Source organism: Indicator indicator, unplaced genomic scaffold (assembly GCF_027791375.1).
Source record: "Indicator indicator isolate 239-I01 unplaced genomic scaffold, UM_Iind_1.1 iindUn_scaffold_124, whole genome shotgun sequence".
In the NCBI taxonomy this organism is placed as follows: domain Eukaryota; kingdom Metazoa; phylum Chordata; class Aves; order Piciformes; family Indicatoridae; genus Indicator; species Indicator indicator.
Window position 1 is genome coordinate 27101 of NW_026539230.1, and position 23794 is coordinate 50894.

Here is a 23794-nt window from a genome sequence, read left to right on the forward strand (position 1 = left end):
AGCCTTGAGGTCCCTTCCAACCCTGACAGTTCTCTGATTCTATAATTTGTGTCTTGCTGCAAGCCAAGCACTACAAACACAGAATTAAAAGAGGTTCTTGTAAGAATAATGCATTGACAAATAACACTTTGGGGTTTTTTTCTGTTTCAAGGCTTGCCTGTGGACATCCATGGAAGACTAAGAGGCTTTGCAAGCTACATCCTGGAGAATTCTGTGTCATTTCTGTCACTCAGAAATGCTGAAATTTCAAGAAACTGCTAAGCATGTGGCTGCTGCCAGGTTTCGTTCTGCTTGCTCAGGTGCTGTGGTTGCAAGGAGATACAGCTTTGAGAGGAAACTTGGCAGTGGAAGCTTTGGAAATGTCTATCTGGTTTTGGACAGAAGGGCAAAGCAAGGAGAACAATTGTAAGTATTCCCTTCTCAGGCTGCAAAGGAAAATGCCTGGGCCATATTTCTTGCAGTGCAGATGTCTTCTGCCTGTCTCATCTCTCAGTGTGGTGTCACAGCACAGCCTTAACTGTGCAACTTTAGTGAGGACTTAAGATAAGAGCAGACTTTTATAGACTCACAAAATGGTCTGGGTGGGAAGGGACCTCCAAAAGTCAACCAGTCCAACCCCCCTGCAACTCAGCAGGGACATCCTCCACTAGATCAAGTTGTCCAGAGCCCTCTCCAGCCTCAACTTCAATATCTCCAGGCATGGGCCACCAACCATCTCCCTGGGCAACCTGTTCCAGTGTTCCACTACCCTCCTGGTGCAGAACTTGTTCCACACATCTAAATCTGCTCTGCTCTAGTCTGAAGCCATTGCCCCTGGTCCTGTCCCTGCAGGCCTTTGCAAACAGCCTTCTTGTAGCCCCTTCAGGTACTGGAAGGCAGCTCTAAGGTGTCCTTGGAGCCTTCTCATCTCCAGGCTGAACACCCCCAGCTCCCTCAGCCTGTCTTTATGGTGACTCAGCATTCCAGCTGAACCTGGTTCTATCAGTTTCTTTGGTATGTCTATCTTTTGTCTGTATCTGACCCTTTCCTCATTTACTCTTGCAGACAGAGGGGAAGTAGCTAGAAAATCTCATCCTCCCCTCTGCATGGTGATGTGCACCTCTGGAGCTTTTGAACCAACACCAGTAAAACCACACACATCTTAGCTCTCCCCAGTGTCCTGCCTTGGACAATTGGTGATACAGTCAGTGGAAAGGGCCCCCAGAACTGAGGTCAATTTTGTCATTGTCCTGACAAGAAGCAGGGCAGAAGTATGTGCTGGATTTCTTAAATTTGCTCTTCTTTTTTACTTTTTTTGCTTCTGGTGCTGAGCCAAGGGGCACCATCCCTGCCCTGAATTGGTTTGCATTTGCTGAAGCTACAGCTGTGACACCCCCCTGGCCTTTGTTACCAGGAATGCCTTCAGTTCCCCTACTCACCCTGCAGCTGCCCAGCAGCTTCAGCAGGACACAGCCTGGTGGCAGGGAATGTGGACCCTGCTGTTTCCCAGACCTTGAGACCAAAGGAGAGCTGTGGTAGGAGAGTTCCAGTCACCATGAGCAAGTCCCTGTGTTGGCATTCTGAGCATTAGGGCTGTGAATGGAAAGTCCTCTCCTCTTGAGAGAGGCCAGCACAGAGCCATGAAAGTGCTGAAGGGAGAGGAACATTTTCCTTATGAGGGGAGCCTGAGGGAGCTGAGGGCTCTGGAGCTTGGAGAGGAGGAGCCTGAGGGTGAGCTCATTGCTGCTGATAAAGATGTGCAGGGGGAGTGCCCAGAGGCTGGAGCCAGGCTCTGCTGGGTGATGCCCAATGCCAGCACAAGGGGCAGGGGTGGAAGCTGAGGCAGAGGAAGTTCCATGGAAACAGGAGGAAGAATTTTTTCCCTGTGAGGGTGACGGTGACCTGGAAGAGGCTGCCCAGGGGGGTTGTGGAGTCTCCCTCTCTGGAGATATTCAAAACCTGCCTGGATGTGTTCCTGTGTGAGCTGCCCTTGTTGCTCCTGCTCTGTCAGGGGGTTGGACTGAATGAGCTTTGGAGGTCTCTTCCAGCCCCTAACATTCTGTGAGTCTGTGAATGAAAGCTGAGAAGGTTCAGTTACAGAAACTCCAGGAAACACGTTTCCATTTGCTTTCCATTTGCTAACTTTTCTTAATTTTTTTTTCTTTTTTACCTGCCTGAGTTGGGACAGGTCTCATCAGCTTGGTTGGTGAAGCCTTTAGGATTCTGATCAGAAGACAGAAGGACATTTTGGCAGTGTTGATGGTTCCTGTGTGTGGGACACCCTTCAGTCAGGTTTAACTCCATTCCCCACCACTCTTTGCCCCTGGCCATCAGCCAGATCTTTATCCAGTGCAGAGGGCACTGAGCCAAGCCTTGTGCCAGGAGTTTGTGCAGGAGAATGCAGGGGGAGACAATGTCAAAGGCTTTACTGAAGTCCAGGCCCTTTACAATGTCCACGCCCCTCCCCTCAGCCACTCATGGCTTCATGTTGCCAACTGTCTTGATTAAGGTTTTTATTGTGCAGCTGAGGACATTAGGATGGGGCAGTTCATATTTGTTATTTTTCTGGTTTTACTGATATCTCTTTTTTCCTCTAGAAAGGTTCTAAAGGAAATCTCTGTTGGAGGCCTCAAGCCCAATGATACAGTTGAAGCCAACCTGGAAGCAGAGCTGCTCTCCAGATTAGACCATCCTGCCATCGTGAAGTTCTACACAAGCTTTGTGGAGCGAGACAGCTTCTGCATCGTCACTGAATACTGTGAGGTGAGGCAGGCAGCTTCCTCTGACAGAATGGCTGCATTACAGCAGGCTTTGCAAAGCAGCATAGCCTAGTGTCCTGAATGTCCTAGTTTGAATTTACTCTTTGTCTGGTACTTATGGTATGCCTTGTGGCCATGTTTCAAATCAACCCTTTGCTGTCACCTGCTCGGGAGAGACTCAGAGCTCATGGACAAAGAAGCCAGAGAAGAGGCAGTAGGTAGTTTTAGAGACAGGTTGGATCACTGCAACTGTTCAGGTAATCCGTTTCCCTCAGTCCTATCACTCCCTGACACCCTAGAAGGTCCCTCCCCAGCTTTCTTGGAGCCCCCTTCAGATACTGCAAGGCCACAAGAAGGTCTCCTCCAGAGCTTCTCCAGCCTGCACAACCCCAACTCTCTCAGTCTGTCTCCAGAGTACAGCAGCTCCAGCCCTCTGCTCATCCTCGTGGCCCTTCTCTGGACACCTTCCAGCACCTCCAGATCTTTCCTGGAACAGAGGCTCCAGAACTGGACACAGAGCTCCAGGTGGGGTCTCAGCAGAATGGAGCAGAGGGGAGAGTCACCTCTCTGGCCCTGCTGGCCACACTTCTCTTGCTGCAGCCCAGGCTCTGCTTGGCTGTCTGGGCTGCAGATGCACACTGGTGGCTCACATTGAGCTGCCCATCCACCAGCACCCCCAAGTCAACAGTTATGGCAGAGAGAATTGCACTGGGCTGCTGCCTGGTCCTTTGTGTTAACTCCAAGGGGAGTTGGAGGTGACCAGCTCCAACACACACCTAAAGTGGGGTGCCATGAAGTGAGAACACTTAGCACTTGTCTCAGTCTGGAGGGGGAGAGAGGCTGTGTTCTTTTTCGAACATTGCCATGTTGTGAAATTAAAGGCACAAACCAGGCCAAATATCAAAAGTGATGCTATTTAGTAACAGCAGGAGAGAGAGAGAGAGAGCAGGGAAGGAATTATATTACCACCCCCTCAAGATGCTCTGGCTGGGTGCTGCCCCTTCAGCTTGGAAGCGAGGAGGGAGAGACGTCCTTGTCTTGTGCTGTCCTTGGCTGAAAGAGGGAAGGGAGAGATCCCAAAGTCCAAGTCTTCCTCTGAGCAGCCTCCAGCATGTGATGTTTTCAGTAAAGATGTCTTTTCTCTCTCTGCCTGAGTTCTTCTGTTCTTCTTGCAGCAGGCTGTGGTAGTTTTAGGCTGTGCCTAGAAAATTTCCCACAGATCTTGAACAGAAAGTGGTAGAATGTAAATAAATCACCACTAGGTGTAAAAAGGAAAATGATGCTAAGCTCTAAACAATCCTATTGGACAATATCTGCCATGAAATTTAGACAGGTAAAGTAACTCTCTCTCTTTTTGCTTCCTCCCCTCTGGCTCCTGCTTCTCCTCCTGGCTTTGCTGACCTTGGCTGTGCTCTTTGTTGTGGCTAAGTACTAACAAACAACTCTCTGCTCTTCCTCTTGTCCCTTGTATACAGGGGGTAGGGAAGGGGGCAGGGAGTGGGGAAGCTGTTATTAGCCCCCTGATTTGTCCAGGGGGATTCTTGTGCTGTTCATCAATCGTCAATCCCTGTAAATATTGTAAATATTGTCTATTTGTACACATTCCTTGCATTCCATTGTAGATTGTAGTTTTGCTTGTAAATGCAGCTTCATTTGCTTCCAGCTGAGCTGCTCTGGCAATTTCATACTGGGGGGAATTTTCAGCACAGCACACAGGCAAAACTTAGGGCATAGAGAGAGGGTTCCTGGGCTGCATGGTGATGCCCTTTTCTCTCTCTCTAGCAGGCATCCTACAGTGTTTTTCGTTCTGTTAATGGCAGCTCCCCCTGGTCCACACCCCAGTCACATCAATGCACATGTGACTGCCAGGTGTGCTGTCAGTGGGCAGAGCTGACCTAGCAGGCAGGCATGCAGGTAGGTCATGCACAACAATCTTCTCTTTTGTTGGACATTCCAGGGAGCCTTGTGCCTGCAGGGGTCCACCCTGGGCTCATCAGGCCAGGATGTATTTGATCTCTGTTGCATATTTCAGGTGGTTTCTGCACCACACCCCTGCCCAGGCAGCTGTCTGGGGAGCAAAGGTGATTTGATCTTTGTTGATTCACATCAAGAGAGCCAAGATTTAGTCTCTTAAAACACTTTGATGATATTGTGTAATACTAAGAGAAAACTGACCTGCTTCTAGCAGGAAGGAGGGGAGACACTGTTTGCAAAGGCCTGCAGGGACAGGACCAGGGGCAATAGCTTCAAACTAGAGCAGAACAGATTGAGATTGGATGTGAGGAACAAGTTCTTCACTATGAGAGAGGTGGAACACTGGAACAGGTTGCCCAGGGAGGTGGTTGAGGCTCCATGCCTGGAGATATTGAAGGTGAGGCTGGAGAGGGCTCTGGGCAACCTGATCGAGTGCAGGATGTCCATGCTGAGTGCAGGGAGGTTGGACTGGATGAGCTTTGGAGGTCCCTTCTGGCCTGGACCATTCTGTGATTCCCTGTGCAGGCAGAGGCCTCCTCCTCAGGTGTGTGTGCTTCTGGTGCTGGGAGGCTTCAGAATTCTTGTGCAAGTGTTCCTTTTGCAGCCAGCGTGGTAGGGAGCTTGAAGGTCTGAGAAAGTGGAGGGAGTGCTGTGCTCTGCTGAAGGAGAAGGGATTGAGAAATACTGGCTTGAAATGTACAAACACATTGTGATGTTTTTCAGGGTGGAGATCTAGACTCTAAAATTCAAGAGTACAAAGAATCTGGGAAGATATTCCCTCAGAGGCAGATCCTGGACTGGTTTATACAGCTGTTACATGGAGTCAGCTACATGCATGAAAGGTACAGATGTTTATTGTGAGAGCCTTGCCTTGGGAGGGCACTGAGCAGGCTTGCTGGGAGCCCCAGACATGCCTAGGGGTGTGTTGTGTGCCTGAGATGTCACTGATCAGCTATCCTGCAAGACCCTTCTCTGTTCCATCTCCCAGCAGTGCAGTGGCAGATGCCTTTCACTATTAGACACAGACACTATCAGAGCCAAGTGAAAAATTCAGGTTTCAAGAATCTGAGAAAAAGCTCTCCCCAAGTGGTGGTGGAAAAGGGAATCTGCAAAAGTCAGCTCTGCTTTTCCTTTCCTTTAATGCTCCTCTTTGGAAAGATCTTTTACCTTCCAGACCATCACTGCAGAACTGTCAACTCCTGGTCTTCCTAGTCCATATGCTATGCAGGTGGTACCAAGCTGAGTGGTGTTGTTGATATGCCAGAGGGACAGGATGGCATCCAGAGGGACCTGGGCAGGGCAGGTCTGGAGAGGTGAACCTAGGGGAACCTCATCAGATTCAACAAGAGCAACCTGGGCCAGAACAATCCTTATTGTCAGTACAGGCTGGGGGATGAGTGATAGAAAGCAGCCCTGAGGAAAAGGACTTGGGGGTGCTGGTGGGGGAGAAGCTGGACAGGAGCAGGCAGTGTGAGCTTGCAGCACAGAAGGCCAAGGGCAGCCTGGGCTGCATCCAAAGCAGTGTGGCCAGAAATGGAGAGAGAGGATCCTGCCCCTCTGCTCTGCTCTGGGGAGACCTCACCTGCAGTGCTGAGTCCAGCTCTGGAGCTCTCAGCACAGGAAAAACATGGACCTGATGGAGAGGGTCCAGAGGAGGCCACAAAAATGATCAAGGGGTTGGAGCAGCTCTGCTATGAGGACAGGCTGAGGGAGCTGGGGGTGTGCAGCCTGGAGAAGAGAAGGCTCCAGGGAGACCTAAGAGCAGCCTGAAGGGGCTACAAGAAGGCTGCAGAGGGACTGTTTGCAAAGGCCTGCAGGGACAGGACCAGGGCGAACTAGAGCAGAGCAGATTGAGATTGGATGTTGGTGATCATAGAATCATAGAATCAGTCAGGGTTGGAAGGGACCACAAGGATCATCCAGTTCCAACCACCCTGCCATGGGCAGGGACATCTCACACTGGATCAGGCTGGCCAGAGCCTCATCCAGCCTGGCCTTAAACACCTCCAGGGATGGGGCCCCAACCATCTTCCTGGACAACCCATTCCAGGCTCTCACCACTCTCATGGGGAAGAACTTCCTCACATCCAGTCTGAATCTCCCCACTTCCAGCTTTATTCCATTCCCCCCCGTCCTATCACTCCCTGATAGCCTAAAAAGTCCCTCCCCAGCTTTCTTGTAGCCCCCTTCACATACTGGAAGGCCACATTAAGGTTTCCTTGGAGCCTTCTCTTCTCCAGACTGAACAGCCCCAACTCTCTCAGTCTGTTCTCATAGGAGAGCAGCTCCAGCCCTCTGATCATCCTGGTGGCCCTTCTCTGGACACCTTCCAGCATGTCCATATCCCTCTTGTAATAGGGGCTCCAGAACTGGATGCAGTACTCCAGGTGGGGTCTCACCAGAGCTGAGCAGAGGGGGAGAATCACCTCCCTTGACCTGCTGGCCACACTTCTCTTGATGCAGCCCAGGCTCTGGTTGGCTTTCTGGGCTGCAAGTGCTCACTGCTGGCTCCTGTTGAGCTTCTCCTCCACCAGCACCCCCAAGTCCCTCTCCTCAGAGCTGTACTTGGTCTTGTTGAACCTCATGAGGTTGGCTTGTGCCCACCTCTCCAGCCTGTCCAGGTCCCTCTGGATGGATCCCTTCCCTCCAGCCTCTCTGCTGCACCACACAGCTTGGTGTCATCAGCAAACTTGCTGAGGGTGCACTCAATGCCTCTGTCCATGGCACCAACAAAGATATTGAACAAGCCTGGTCCCAGGACTGAGCCCTGAGGGTCTCCACTTGTCCCTGGCCTCCACTGGAACATGGAGCCATTGACAGCCACTCTTTGGGTGTGGCCATCAAGCCAATTCTTTATCCATCTCATGGTCCACCCATCAAACCCATGTGTCACCAGCTTGGAGACCAGGATGTGGTGTGGGACAGTGTGGAAGGCTTTGCTCAGGTCCAGGTCAATGCCATCAGTTGCTCTCCCCTCATCTATTAATGTTGTCACCTGGTCATAGAAGGCCACCAGGTTTGTCAGGCAGGATTTGCCCTTGGTGAAGCCATGCTGACTGTACCCAATCACCTCTTCACTATTCCTCTGTCTCAGTAGTGCCTCCAGGAGAATCTGCTCCATGATCTTACCAGGCACAGAGGTGAGACTGCGTAGCCTGTAGTTCCCTGGTTCTTCCTTCTTACCCTTTTTGAAAATGGGAGTAATGTTTCCCCTTTTCCAGTCAGTGGGGACTTCCCCAGCCTGCCAGGACTTTTGGAATATAATAGAGAGGGGTTCAGCAACCTCCTCTGCCAGTTCTCTCAGTACCTGTGGGTGTATCCTGTTGGGTCCCATGGACTTGAACACTTTCAGGTTCTTCAGGTGATCACCAACCTGATCTTTACTTATGATGGGCAGTTCTTCCTTCTGGTTCTTGCTATTAGCTTCCATGACTATTCCAGGAGTGTGGCTGGAGGCCCTTGCAGTGAAGACTGAGGTAAAGAAGTCCTTGAGAACCTCAGCCTTTTCCAGGTCCCTTGTGACCATTTCACTGTTTCCTTTCTGAGGGGCCCACACCTTCCCTAGACTTCTGTTTACCATTCATATACCTGTAGAAATTCTTGGTGTTCCCTTTGCCCTCCCTGGCTAGATTCAATTCAAGCTGTGCTTTGGCTTTCCTAAGCAGGTCTCTTGCTGCTCAGGCAGCTTCCTTACCTGCCCCCATTCCAGCTGTCCTTTTCTCCACTCCTTGTAGAGCTTCCTTTTAAGTGATAGTGTGTCCAGCAGCTCCTTGCTCATCCAGGCAGGCCTCCTAGCATTCTTCCCTGCTTTCCTCTTTGTTGGTATTGCTCCTGGACACAGAGGAGGTGGTCCTTGAATACTGACCAGCTGTCCTGGGCCCCTCTTCCCTCTAGGGCTTTGTCCCACGACCCTTTGGCCAGCAGATCCCTGAAGCCATCAAAGTCTGCACGCCTGAAGTCCAGGGTCGTAAGCTTAGAATATGTCCTCCTGGCTGCCCTGAGGATCTTAAATTCAACTGCTTCATGGTCACTGCAGCCAAGGCTGTCTCTGAGCCTCACATTGGTCACTAGCCCTTCCCTGTTGGGGAGAACAAGGTCCAGCACAGCACTTTTCTTATTGGTTCCTCTACCATTTGGAGGAGGAAGTTGTCATCTCTGCAATCCAGGAACATCCTGGATTGCTGGTGCCTTGCTGTGTTGTCCCTCCAGCAGATGTCAGGGTGGTTGAAATCCCCCATGAAGACCAGGGCTTGTGACCTGGAAGCTGCTTCTATTTGCCTGTGGAGGGCCTCATCTGCTTGGCTCTGCTGGTCAGGTGGCCTGTACCAGACCCCTACAGTAACATCAGTAACATGATGAAAGGTGAGAACTCAACAACCAGAGTTATTAAGTAGGTATCCTCTCATTGCAGGCTGGGCAGGGAGGGGGTAATCCCCCTAGCACAGCTGCTGGAGTGGAGGTTAGGATCAGCAAGGTTATACAGACAGTCCCCATGCATGCTCAGGACCCTCCTTGGAAACAGGGGGAGCATTCCAGAGGCATTGTCAGAGTGCCTGCCCCCCAGTCACGCATGCCCCTTAAAATGTGGTTGTGGTGGTCCTCAGGGGTCTTCCTGATGGAGGCAAATTGTCTTCTTCATAATGAACTCTTGACTGGGTGAAGGCTGATTGTCTTCTTCCTGCTGAGCTCTTGACTTGATGAACATACCCCCCCTGAATTGAGCTACTTCTGCTCATTAGGTTGATAGAAGCACAGGGCCTCCTGTTTGCTCGTCCCCAAGGACACTTTATCTCCAAGGCCATGGAGGAGCCTTCCCACCCCTCCTTAGCAGAGATGATCCCTTCTGCCTCCCTACCTCTCAGGAATGTGAGCACCTGGATTTACAAGGGGGGCCCTGGGTTTGTGAAAGTGTTAGAGACTTAAAGGCCTGCACTCTGAGTCTGTGCTTCCCTTTCATCACTTGGCTTTTCCCTTAATCACAAGAAGGCTGGGGAGGGACTTTTTAGTGTGTCAGGGAGTGTTAGGACTGGGGGGAATGGAGCAAAACTAGCAGTGGGGAGATTCAGATTGGATGTTAGGAAGAAGTTGTTCCCCATGAGGGTGGTGAGACACTGGAAGAGGTTGCCCAGGAAGGTGGTGGAAGCCTCATCCCTGGAGGTTTTTGCAGCCAGGCTGGATGTGACTGTGAGCAACCTGATGTAGTGTGAGGTGTCCCTGCCCATGGCAGGGGGGTTGGAACTGGATGATCCTTGAGGTCCCTTCCAACCCTAACAATTCTGTGATTCTATTAGGAGCAAGTCTTTACTATGAGGGTGCTGGAACACTGGAACAGGTTGCCCAGGGAGGTGCTTGAGGCCCCAGCCCTGGAGATACTGAAGGTGAGGCTTGAGAGGGCTCTGGGCAAGCTGGTCTAGTGGAGGATGTCCCTGATGACTGCAGAGGAGTTGGACTGGATGAGCTTTGGAGGTCCCTTCCAACCCAGCCAACTGTATTCTCAGGCTGGGATCACACAGAGTCATGCAATGCCAGGCTGGAAGGGACCCCAAGGATCATCTGCTCCAACCTTGCTGGGTGATGGTGGAGTTGCAGTGAGCTGTCCCAGCACCCTGACAAGCTGAGTCTCAGATCTGACCAATGTAGGGACTCCAGTGCTTCCCTTGGGAGATGATTCCAATGTCTCACTGTGCTCATGGGCAAATACTTTCTTCTGCAGTCCAAAGGGAATCTCCCCAGCAGTACCTTGTCCCCGCTACCCCTCATCTTCTCCATGGGACCCCTTGTGCAAAGGGAGTCTCCATGCTCCTGGCAGCCACCCTTTATGTGCTGTATCTATGGCAATAAGGTCTCCCCTAAGCCTTCTCTTCTTAAGGCTGAACAAGTCCAGCCCTCAGCCTTTCCTCACAGGGCAGGGCTGCCACTCCTGGATCCCTGTGTGCATTCCTATTATCCAGGCTGCTTAGGCTCTCCTCCTGCACCTGGGTGTCTGTGGATGCAGCTCTGTGTTTCCATGAAACTCTTTAGTGTTGTCACCCAGAGGGTTAGGCCATAGCTATGCTGGGCTTGCCTTCCTAACAAGGAATGGAGTTAAACACCTGTGATACTTGATAGGTGACCATGAGTGCTTCAGGTCAGCTGAGGCTGAATTTCCTCTCTGTATTCCAGGCGGATTCTTCACAGGGATCTGAAAGCCAAGAATATATTCTTGAAAAAGAATCTTCTGAAGATTGGTGAGATTGCCACACTCTGTAGAGATCTGGGTGTCCTGGAGGATGGGCCAGCAATGTGCTCTTGTGGCCAAGAAGGCCAAGGCCATCCTGGGGTGCATTAGAAGGGCTGTGGGGAGGAGGTCAGAGAGGTTCTCCTGCCCCTCTGCTCTGCCCTGCTGAGGCCACATCTGGAATACTGTGTCCAGTTCTGGGCCGCTCAGTTCCAGAAGGACCTCAGGGAACTGCTTGAGAGAGTCCACCACAGAGCCACAAAGATGCTGCAGGCAGTGGAACATCTTCCTCACAAGGAGAGCCTGAGGGAGCTGAGGGCTCTGGAGCTTGGAGAGGAGGAGCCTGAGGGTGAGCTCATTGCTGCTGATAAAGATGTGCAGGGGGAGTGCCCAGAGGCTGGAGCCAGGCTCTGCTGGGTGATGCCCAATGCCAGCACAAGGGGCACTGGTGGAAGCTGAGGCATAGGAATTTCCATGGAAACAGGAGGAAGAATTTTTTCCCTGTGAGGCTGAGAGAACCCTGGAACAGGCTACCCAGGGGGGTTGTGGAGTCTCTCTCTCTGAAGATACTAAAAACCTGCCTGGATGTGTTCCTGCTCCAGGTGCTCCTGTTCTGGCAGGGGTTTGGACTGGATGATCTTTGGAGGTCCTTTTCAGCCCCTAACATTCTGTGAGTCTGTGATGTGTGTCAGCAAGAGAGAACAATCCTTACCGACCAGTGGCTGCTGGAGGCTTGAATGAAGTCATGTCTGATGCAGCATTTGGATTTGTGCTCAGACAGTGTTTGACAGTCAGATGCAGACCTGAACTCCACGGAGGCAGTGAAAACTCCTGACCTGAGGCTGCTCCAAGCTTGCCTGGACCTGCACAGGGGTAGACTCATGGAACTTTGAAGCTGGCCTTGCTTTGAGCCAGGGGTTTGAATCTGACCTGTCCCTGAAGGGGTCCCTGCCCATGGCAAGGAGGTTGGAACTAGATGATCCTTAAGATCCTTTCCAACCCAAACCATTCTATAATTCTATGAGCTCATAAGGCCTCTTCAGTAGTTCCCTGGTGCTCTGGGGTGTTTTGATGTTGAGCCATCAGGCATTTTAAAGCAGTGGCAGGTTGCCTTGGCTGTACAGTCAGTGTGTCATGGCTGGCAGGAACCACAAAGAGCTCCCAGGAATAGATGCAGATTTAGATCACTTGGTTATTGTTTGTGCTGTCACCTTTAGGGGACTTCGGAGTTTCTTGTCTCCTGATGGGTTCCTGTGACCTGGCAACCACGTTTACTGGGACACCATACTACATGAGTCCAGAGGCACTCAAGCAGCAGGGCTACAACACAAAATCTGACATCTGGTGAGTAGTCTCCATCCTCTTTCAGGTGGATTTAGGCATTTGTTTTCTAGGTCAGCATTTGAAGTTATTTGGGAACTACTTTGATGTTTTTTTAATGGCTCTCACACTGCTCAGAATCACAGAACTGTTAGGTTTGGAAGGGACCTCAAGGCTCATCCAGTCCCAACCCCCCTGCCATGGGCGGGGACACCTCAGACTACATCAGGTTGCTCACAGCCACATCCATCCTGGCTGCAAAAACCTCCAGGGATGAGGCTTCCACCACCTCCCTGGGCAACCTGTGCCAGTGTCTCACCACCCTCATGGGGAACAACTTCTTCCTAAGATCTGATGTAACTCTGTCCTCCTCTCACTGGGATCCACTCCCCCCAGTGCTGTCACTACCTGAGGGCAGGCCCTCCAGTGCCATCCTGAGTGCCTGTCTGTGCAGCCACCCCTCCAGCTGTATCATACTCTGAGTGCCTGAGGTAAAGGGCATGCAAAGAGTGATCAGCAATCAGATTTCTCTGCTTTAAAAGCTCTGAGCTGAAAGGCAAACTCCATCCAGGGGCTTCTTAGAGGCAGAAATGCTAACAGACAGAATTTAGTTGAAAACAAATACATTTGGGTGTTTGGAGGTTTTTTTCACTTAGAGACCTCACAGAATTACAGAATGTTAAGGGTGGGAAGGGATCTCTGGAGATCAGCTGGTCCAACCCCCCTGCCAGAGCAGGAGGACCTAGGGCACAGGAACACATCCAGGTGGGTTTTGAAAGCCTCCAGAGGAGGAGATTCCACAGCTTCTGTGGGCAGCCTGCTCCAGTGCTGCATTACCCTCCCTGTGAAGAAGTTTCTGCTGGTGCTGAGGTGGAACACTCTTAAACTGATTTCTTCATGAAGAAACACTGAAGGCAGCTCATGGAACAGGACTTTGCTTTATTTTCACATCTCTATGGACATGACCAAATGCATTTATAGAGAGGATTTCAGCTGGTGCCTGCACTTATGGAGGCAGACATTCAGTGAGGTCTGGCCAGGCTGGAGAGCTGGGCAAAGGGGAACCTTCCACAAGAGGAAGTGTAGAGTCCTGCACCTGGGGAGAAACAACACCATGGACCAGTACAGGTTAGAGGCTGCCCTGCTGGAAAGCAGCTCCATGGAGAAAGACCTTGGAATGTTGGTGGACAGTAAATTGTCCATGGGACAGCAATGTGCCCTTGTGGCCAAGAAGGCCAACAGCATCCTGGGGTGCATTAAGAAGAGTGTGGACAGCAGGTCAGAGGAAGTTCTCCTGCCCTTCCACTCTGCCTGGTGAGACCACATCTGGAGTATTGTTTCTGGTGCCAGGCTCCCCAGTTCTAGAGGGACAGGGATATATTAGAGAGTGCACTGCAAAGGCTATGAGGATGCTGAAGGGGCTGGAACATCTGTGTGATGAAGAAAGACTGAGAGCCCTGGGGCTGTTTAGCCTGGAGAAGAGAATGCTGAGATGGATCTGATCAATGTCTATCAATAGCTGAGGGCTGGGGATCAGGATGAAGGGGCCAGGCTCTGGTGGTGCCCAGTGACAGGACAAGGAACAACAGGGACAAACTGGAACCCAGGAGGTTCCACCTCAAGATAAGGAGAAACTTCCTTGGTGTGAGGGTGCTGGAGGCCTGAAGCAGGCTGCCCAGAGAGGTTGTGGAGTCTCTGGAGATATTCCAAACCCACCGGGATGTGTTCCTGTGTGACCTGCCCTGGGTGACCCTGCTCTGGCAGGGGGACTGGACTGGCTGATCGCTGGAGGTCCCTTCCAACCCCTACCATTGTGTGATTTCTCCTGTTTCCAAAGTTCCTGTGTGTGATCTGAACACAGCTACTTGGGGCGCAGAGCAGAGCATGCTGCTGAGCCATCCCACACTCAGGACCACACACTTGTGCTTTTCCCCACCACGATGTCACCCTGCAGGCTCTGTGCTACTCCTCTTGGTTTGTTCTTCCAGGTCTCTGGGCTGCATTCTGTATGAGATGTGCTGCCTGAGGCATGCATTTACAGGACACAGCTTTCTGTCAGTGGTGTTAAAGATTGTAGAAGGTGCTCCACCCTCTCTTCCTGCTCCATACTCCAGTGAGCTGAACGCTCTGCTCTGCAGGTGGGTCACTGCCTGGCCATTCCCTCCTGCAGCACCTTTGGAAGTTAATTAGGAAAACTGCTTAATGATGGCTTCTGGTTTTTAATGTTTCAGCATGCTGAATAAGAATCCTGCACTCAGACCAGCAGCTGCAGACATCCTAAAAATGCCTTACATTGAGGAACAGCTAAAGGTGTGTAAGAAACAGCAACAGCTGTGGGCATTTTGCAAAAGCAGAACGGAGGCAGAGCAAATGTGGTGAGAAAAAAGGATTAGGCAGCAGTTCATGGGAGCTTTAGTGCAGGGGACTCCAGAGCTAAATTACAGATAGGGCTGAAATATCATGGCAGTGAGAAAGGAAGCCCTTGACACTTGACATGCTGAATGTATCCTCCCCCTTTCAATGCTGTGAGCAATGAAGAGAATCCTGGGCTGGAAAAGACATCAAGGATCTTCTGGTCCAGCATGGTTTAGGCAAGTTGGCCCAGCACCCTGTCCAGCTGAATCTTGGAAGTGTCCAATGTTGGGCACTCCAACACTGCCCTGGGTGGGTTATTCCAATGTCTGATGGTTCTCATGGTGGGAATTTGTATGGCTAACTGGGATCTTCCCAGCAGTAACTTGTCCCCACCAGCCCTCACCTTCTCTATCTGGCTCCTTGTACAAAGGGAGTCTCCATCTTCCTTATAGTCAGAGGCTCACAGGATGTCAGGGGTTGGAAGGGACCTCTGGAGACCTTCCAGTCCAACCCCCCTGCCAGAGTAGGACCATAGAATCCAGCACAGGTCACACTGGAACACATCCAGACAGGGCTGGAAAGGCTCCAGAGAAGGAGACTCCACAACCTCTCTGGGCAGCCTGCTCCAGGGTTCTGTGAGCCTCACAGTGAAGAAGTTCCTCCTCATGTTGAGTTATCCTTTGCTCCTTGTCCTATCCCAGGGTGCAACTGAGAAGAGCCTGAATCACAAATTAGGAGCTGCACAGTCACCATTTGCTTCAGATAAAAAGGAAGTTCCTTGCAGTATGGCTGTGTTCAGCTCTGGGCCTTCACTGCAGGAAGGACATTGAGGGGCTGGAGCCTGTGCAGAGCAGGGCAGCCAGGCTGGAGAAGGGCCTGGAGCCCCTGGGCTAGAGGAGGAGCTGAGGGAGCTGGGGGTGTTGAGGCTGGAGAAGAGGAGGCTGAGGGAGACCTCATTGCTCTCTACAGCACCCTGAAGGGAGGTTGCAGTGAGCAGGGGGCAGCCTCTGCTCCTTGCTGCCAAGCCACAAGAGCAGAGGTAATGGTTCCAAGGTGTGCCAGGGGAGGTTCAGGCTGGATCTCAGGAAATCTTTCTTCCCTGGAAGGGTTCTCAGACATTGGAATGTTCTGCCCAGGGCAGTGCTGGAGTCAGCATCCCTGGAGGTGTTTCAGCAGTGTGTGGAGCTGGTGCTTAGGGACATGGTTTGGTGTTGAGCCTGCAGTGCTGGGTGGAGGGTTGGACTGGATGAGCTTGGATGGAGGTCTCTTCCAAACTGATGTGCTCTGTGATTCTGCTCAGTCAGTTTGTGCATTAGGGCACTGGGTGCTGCATGAAGAGTCTGGATTGCTTTAACCCCAGGTGTGTTTTATTTCCTTGTGGACCATACAGTGCAAGCTCACAGACATGGCTGTGCAAGACAAGGCACTTCACTGGCAGAAAGGAGCTGCTCCTGTTTCTGCTGCTGTGTAAGTGATGTGAAATGGTTTCTGGGCATCAATCCATGAAATGACTGAGGGGGAATAAGCATTTGCAGGTCCAATATTTGTATGAAGTAACAGCTAATTGCACAGGAGCAGGGTATGCAGATGTTCAGTTAGCACCAGTGGGTATGCAAATGATGGCCTTTGTCTTTATGTTAGGAGGGTTGAGATCTTCAGCTTAGTTGGGTCCTGGTCATTTATAGTGCTGCTGCTAAGGGACCAGGATAGGCTGCAGAGCTGGGCCCAAGCCAACCTCTTGAGACTCAACAAGACCAAGTGCAAGGTCCTGCAGCTGGGTCAGGGCAATCCCAGGCATTGATATAGGCTGGGCAGGGACTGGCTTGAGAGCAGTCCTGAAGAAAAGGCCTTGGCGGTGCTGGTGGAGGAGAAGCTCAACAGGAGCCAGCAGTGAGCACTTGCAGCCCAGAGAGCCAAGCAGAGCCTGGGCTGCAGCAAGAGAAGTGTGGCCAGCAGGGCCAGGGAGGGGATTCTCCCCCTCTGCTTCTAACCCCCCTGCCAATTACGTCAGGTTGATCACAGCCACATCCAGCCTGGCTGCAAAAACCTCCAGGGATGAGGCTTCCACCACCTCCCTGGGCAACCTGTGCCAGTGTCTCACCACCCTCATGGGGAAGAATGTCTTCCTCACATCCAATCTGAATCTCCTCTCTTCCAGTTTTGCTCCATTCCCCTCAGTCCTATCCCTACCTGACACCCTAAAAAGTCCCTCCGCAGCTTTCCTGTAGCCCCCTTCAGATCCTGGAAGGCCACAAGAAAGTCTCCTCAGAGCCTTCTCCTCTCCAGACTGAACAACCCCAACTCTCTCAGTCTGTCTCCAGCCCTCTGCTCATCCTCATGGCCCTTCTCTGGACACCTTCCAGCACCTCCAGATCCTTCCTGGAACAGAGAGTCCAGAACTGGACACTGAGCTCTAGGTGGGAGTCTCACAAGAGCGGAGTAGAGGGGGAGAATCACCTCTCTGGAGGTGAAATGCTCTTTACATGTTTGCAATGTGTCCAACTGCAGGCAGAGGAAGGTTCACCTGCAGACACTGCAGGAGCTCTCTGAAGTACAGCAGATGACACCGCGGGAGAGAATGAGGCTGCGGAAGGTCAGCGCTGCAGACGAGAAGGCAAAGAAGCTGAAGTAAGCTGAGAACCATGTGCCCATTCTGCCCTAACCAGGGAGCTGTCCCCACCCAGCAGGAAGGAGGTAGTTGAAAGTGAAAATGAAAATATCCCAGAGTGCCAGCTTGGAAGGGACCCCAAGGATCATCTGCTCCAACCTTGCTGGGTGATGGTGGAGTTGCAGTGAGCTGTCCCAGCACCCTGACAAGCTGAGTCTCAGATCTGACCAATGTAGGGACTCCAGTGCTTCCCTTGGGAGATGATTCCAATGTCTCACTGTGCTCATGGGCAAATACTTTCTTCTGCAGTCCAAAGGGAATCTCCCCAGCAGTACCTTGTCCCCGCTACCCCTCATCTTCTCCATGGGACCCCTTGTGCAAAGGGAGTCTCCATGCTCCTGGCAGCCACCCTTTATTTGCTGTATCTATGGCAATAAGGTCTCCCCTGAGCCTTCTCTTCTTAAGGCTGAACAAGTCCAGCCCTCAGCCTTTCCTCAAAGGGCAGGGCTGCCAGGCCTGTGATGTCTTCAGCTCCTGAGGAGAGCGAGGCTGTGGGGTGAATGACAGCACAGTAGATACTCATCTAGAATAAAAGTCAGTGCCAACAGCCCCAAACCTGGCACTTATGGAACTCTGTGCTCTCCCCACATACAAGTCTTGTGTATTTGCAGACAGCTGACAGAAGAGAAATACCAAAAGAATATCAAAAGATTGCAGGAGCTGAGGTCCCAGAGCTGCCAGCAGCTGAGCACAGGACCCCTGCAGGTGAGCAGAGGCTGTGGTTCCTGAGGCATCCCTGCTCTGTGTCTAGCACTTCTCTTGTCCCACCTGCTTGCTTTAGTGCCAGAGGGGCAGTCCTGTTCTGGAAGCACATTGAACAGGTTGCCCAGGGAGGTGCTTGAGGCCCCATGCCTCTCAATATCTCTCTTTGTTCTCCTCAGACTAGAGCAGAGCAGATTGAGATTGGATGAGAGGAACGAGTTCTGCACCAGGAGGCTGCTGGAACACTGGAACAGGTTGCCCAGGGATGTGGTTGAGGCTCCATCCCTGGAGATATTGAAGGTAAGGCTGAAGAGGGCTCTGGGCAACCTGATCTAGTGGAAGATGTCCCTGCTGAGTGCAGAGGGGTTGGACTGGATGAGCTTTGGAGGTCCCTTCCAACCCAAACCATTCTGTGACTCTGTGAAGTCTGGACTGCTAGCCTGTGGGTCTGTGCTGAGGGCAAGCACAGTCAGTTGCTCAGAGAAGTTCAACAAACTCTGCTCAGCACATGATTGGCTTTTATTGAGTCACCCTTAACTCTAAGTCTGCCCTCTGAAATGCACTTACTGACAGTCTGTGCAACATCAATGATATTCATTTGCAAGCTAAGTTTATTGTACTCCTTCCTAATTTCATGGAATCAGAGAACTATCAGGATTGGAAGGGACCTCAAGGCTCATCCAGCTCCAAGCCCCCGGCCATGGGCAGGGACACCTCACACTACAGCAGGTTGCTCACAGCCACATCCAACCTGGCTGCAAAAACCTCCAGGGATGAGGCTTCCACCACCTCCCTGGGCAACCTGTGCCAGTGTCTCACCACTCTCATGGGGAACAACTTCTTCCTAACATCCAATCTAATTCTCCCCACTTCTAGTTTTGCTCCATCCCCCCCAGTCCTATCACTCCCTGAAACCCTAAAAAGTCCCTCCCCAGCTTTCTTGTAGCCCCCTTCAGATACTGGAAGGCCACAAGAAGGTCTCCTCAGAGCCTTCTCCTCTCCAGACCGCACAACCCCAACTCTCTCAGTCTATCCTCATAACAGAGGAGCTCCAGCCCTCTGCTCACCCTCATGGCCCTGGCATGGCTGGGCATTCTTTTCATTGGATCAGTTCAGAATATTACCATTCCCAGTAGCTGTTTAAATTGACTCCCAGCCTAAGCTTTCCTTTGCTTTGTCTTTGTTTGGTGTAAGAGAAGTCAGGGCTGTTCTAGTACTGTACAGTGTCACAGAGAGAGCTGTGGCAGCTTGGAAACAGTCAGTGCAAGCAGCACAGAAACCATCAGAGTTTCACAGAGTCACAGAATGTTAGGGGCTGGAAGGGACCTCCAGAGATCATCCAGTACAACCCCCCTGCCAGAACAGGAGCACCCAGGGCAGGTCATGTCCAGGCAGGTTTGGAATATCTCCAGAGCAGGAGACTCTACAACCCCCCTGGGCAGCCTATTCCAGGGTTCTCTCACCTCACAGAGAAAAAAATTCCTTCTCCTGTTTCCATGGAACCTCCTATACCTCAGCTTCCACCAGTGCCCCTTGTGCTGGCATTGGGCATCACCCAGCAGAGCCTGGCTCCAGCCTTGTTGATGGGATTTGCCATGGTGGAGACTCTGTTTATCACATCCATTGGGATATAACGGCGACCATCTTGCCACCGCACTCCCAGAAACTGGATTTCCCTGGCAGGTCCTTTCACCTTGTCTCGCTTGATAGCGAAACCAGCTTGCAAGAGAATGTCAATGATTTTGTTACCTTTCTCAAAGACTTCTTCAGCAGTCTCACCCCAGACGATGATGTCATCGATGAACTGAATGTGTTCTGGAGCTCCACCTTTCTCCAAAGCATCATGGATCACTGCATGGCAGATGGTTGAACTGTGAATCCACCCCTGGGGCAAACGATTGAATGTGTACTGAATGCCTCTCCAGGTGAAAGCAAACTGAGGCCTGCATTTCTCTGCTATGGGAATAGAGAAGAAAGCATTAGCAATGTCTATGGTAGCATAGCATTTGGCCTGCTTGGATTCCAGCTCATATTGGAGTTCCATCATGTCTGGCACAGCTGAAATCATGGGTGGAGTTACTTCATTCAAGGCACGGAAATCAACTGTCAGACGCCACTCTCCATTCGGCTTTCTCACAGGCCAGATTGGACTGTTGAAAGGTGAATGAGTTTTGCTGATGACTCTCTGGCTCTCCAGCTGACGAATCAAGTTTTGAATGGGCACCAAAGAGTCACGGTTGGTTCTGTATTGTCTGTGATGCACAGTTTGAGAAGCAACCGGCAACTTCACATTCTCTATCTCATGTTGTCCCACAACTGCAGATTCATCTGAAAACTCAGGTCTGATAGACAACTTCAATTTTCCTCCATCAATTCCTACAGTGCTATTCCAAGAGCCCATTTGTAACCCTTAGGGTCTTTAAACGCCCTTCTCTCAGAAAATCAATTCTCAAAATACAAGGTGCATTAGGTCCTGTTACAATAGTATGTTTCTTCCACTGCTTCCCAGTTAAGGTTATATCAACCTCTATCTTAAACAACTCTTGAGATCTACCAGTGACTCCCTGAATAGTTATAGATTCTCCCCCTTGATAATTTCATTGTATGATGGTGCACTGAGCTCCTGTGTCAACCAAGGCCCTGTACTTCTGAAATTTTGAAGTGCCAGGCCACTGGATATAAACATCCCAATAGATTTTGTCATCTCCGTTATCCCTTACCTCCCCCTGTCGGAAGGCAGGGCACCCCTAATGGTCAGGATTACCTCCACATGTACAGCTGGCACAATGTCCAGCACCAGAATTAGAATCACTGTTGGAGCTATCAGAGTTGTTCTGGGAAACTGAGGAAGTGACAGCTACCCTTCTGCTATTGTTACCTCGGGATCTGCCACTCTGCAGCTCCCGTAACCTCCTGAAAAGATCAGAAGTTGGTTGACCATCCCATCTGTTCATGTTCTCACCAAACTGATCACGCAGAGTTATCCAGATACTGCCACGTGATTGCCTCTGCTGTCTGTTTTGGTTTGACCTATTCTGGAATGGCCTTCTTGGAGTATGTCTGTTCCTGACAGCTGAAGCTTGTATCCATCTGGAGGAAGAGGAATCAGAATCATCCCTCTTCATCTAGTTGGATATGGAGGTTTTAAGTTCCTCCTTCAGCTCTTTCATGCAATTCTTTATCTCTCCAGACAGAGTTTCAATGGCTGAAACCAAAGAAGTACGGGCGAGACTATCCTCCAATTGCCTCATTCGGTCAGTGAAATGGCCAACAGTGGGAGGCACTCCACCATAATTTCTTGCCACAATTCTGCTTGCCAGAATAGTAGCATAATTAGGAGGAGCAAGCTTAATGAGCTTTTTGGCAAGGCCTGTTCCTACAGGAATTCTGTCAGGATTCAAAGTCCCATGATCTCCATACATTACTTCTCTCACAGCAAACTCTCTCAGGCACTTGATTCCCTCATCTGTTGTGGTCCAAGGCTTAGGGTTCCATGGTAAATCATCTCTGCTAGGGTACCTCAGCAGGACTGCCAGTAGGAGGCATGCCCACAGAGAGTAGTCATGGCTGTTTTCTCAGATTCTGGCAAAGCTCCTGGAGCTTCTGGCAGTGGTCCTGCAGCTGCTGCTGCTGGCTCTGAGTCAAGGCTATCAGCAGCTTTCTCACAAACCTTTTCTTCCCCGCACTTAACTGTGATCTCCTGGACACTGCAATCAGAATCAGAACCTAATTCCGAATCTCTCTGAGCTTTTCTATGTTTCCTCTTACGTCTACGCAGGTTGCAAGAGCAAGTAGCCTTATGTCTTTCTTGATACAGTGCTATCAGTAGCCACATGTTTATTACAACAAGCACCAGAATCAAGATTAGCATAAAAATCAATTTAGGGTTCCATTGGTTCACACAATTCTCTGCAAGAGGAATAGCAAACTCAAATGCTTCTGCTGGCAGATTCATAGTTGAGTTACCATATCTCCCTAGCCCGATAAGACCACAACAGAATTCAACAACATCTAGTAACTTGTTCTTGACCCAAAGAAATGACTTATATGCCACATATCTCACAATCTTTTCTATCATGGAGGAAATGGCCCATCTGTACATAATGACACTGATAACAGAGGAAATAAAATTACTCAGAATCCAAAACAGCTTCATTTTGCTTCCAAATCTGAGCAGAAATAAATCATTCAAGCAATCAAGCCCCACGTTGGGCGCCAAAAATAAAAATGTGTCAGTGTGAGCTGAAATTCCCCCCCACACCTACAATAACCAGGCTAGCTCAGTCTGGAAAGCAAATGCAAACTGTATTTACAAGTAGATCTACAATCTCTGATGAAATGCAATGAATATGTACAAATAGACACAATTCACAACATTTACAAATATATACAATCAACAGAAAAGCACAACCAAGCTCCCTTTGCTTCCCCCCAAAGGGGACCTTTCCCAAGGGGCCTCTCTCCCTGGGGCCTCCTTCCCTCATACTCCCCTGGCAGAAAGCAGAGTTAGGTAAAGGCAAAGAGGCTGTTAACTTAGCTCTCCAAGGTCAGTGTGTTATCTCCAGCCAGAAGAGAAGAAGCAGCAGCAGCCAGACAGCCCAGCAAGGAAGTGAACTCCCCACTCCAACTGCAGACTGCCCAACTTTGTTTTGAGTAGTGGTTCTTGATCGTTTCTCTCTCTCCAATGGAAGTGTTTAGAACAATCATTATTTTGCTTTCTTGCACCCAATAGTGACTTATTTACACTCTTTCGCTTTCTCTGCTTGAACTTTGAGAAGACAAATTAAAAGACAGTTTCAAACCATCACACTCACAAGCCCAGCAGTTGTGTAGATCAGGGCACCCTCTGCCTTGTGATCCTGCTGAAAGCTCTACCTCTGCCTGTTTCTCCATCCTACTTTGTGTGACTCAGGGATCTGAGGAGCAGACTTCAGAAGCCCTGCCTGATTCTCAGCCAGCTCTTACGTGTGGCTCCATGTCCACAGGATGTGATGTACCAGGTGGGGATGAGACAAGCCAGCTCTGCATGTCTGAACTCACAAACCATGGTAAGAAAGCAACAGTTGGTGGTGGAAAGAAACTTCCTGCTGAGAAAGCTGGGAAAAGACAGAGGTTTGATTTCTTGTACCTGTGAAACCTGTGCCTGGTATATGTTAGGTTAGCATTTGTGTTCAGCACAGGTTATGTGTGGTAGAGAGAAGCAAACTGGGGTTTAATTCCAGCTCACCAAAGCTGGGTTCAGTTCAGTGCTGTCCCTGCTTTGACTAGATTACAGAATCACAGAATTGTCAGGGCTGGAAGGGACCTCAAGGATCATCCAGTTCCAACCCCCCTGCCATGGGCAGGAACACTTCACACTACAGCAGGTTGCTCACAGCCACATCCAGCCTGGCCTTAAAAACCTCCAGGGATGAGGCTTCCACCACCTCCCTGGGCAACCTGTGCCAAGTCTCACCACCCTCATGGGGAACAACTTCTTCCTAACATCTCCTCTAAATCTCCCATGCTCTAGCTTGGCTAACCTGCTCTACATGATCCCATGCAGATCAGCATGGATTAGTGTATGGATTTCAGCCCCAAATCAACACAGATCCTTTAAGATCACTGAGTTTTATGTAATGAGGATCTGACCTTTAGCCAGAGACAGCTTGGACACTGCTTGTCCTGTTAGCATCCCTGATCATTGTCACTTGAGAGCCTGTGACTTGGATTTCACTTCCAGGCTGTGTTGACACTGACATGAGTGCCAGAAAGTCCATTGTATCTTTCTGAGGTCAGACAGTTTTTCTGTCTTGTGGCAGTTTAGGCTGATGCCTGGGA

At 50.6% G+C, this 23794-nt stretch overlaps 1 protein-coding gene across 1 annotated transcript; it reads left to right on the forward strand.

Moving 5' to 3' along the window:
• Positions 1 to 235: 235 nt before the first annotated feature.
• On the forward strand, positions 236 to 23780 carry LOC128980347 (serine/threonine-protein kinase Nek11-like). The gene is made up of 11 exons (XM_054398815.1): positions 236 to 405; positions 2577 to 2742; positions 5436 to 5554; positions 10875 to 10939; positions 12147 to 12273; positions 14481 to 14559; positions 15965 to 16071; positions 17113 to 17232; positions 17884 to 17977; positions 22887 to 23022; positions 23776 to 23780. The coding sequence occupies exons 1-11, from the start codon at positions 236 to 238 to the stop codon at positions 23778 to 23780; spliced, it is 1188 nt and encodes a 395-aa protein (XP_054254790.1).
• Positions 23781 to 23794: the final 14 nt, after the last annotated feature.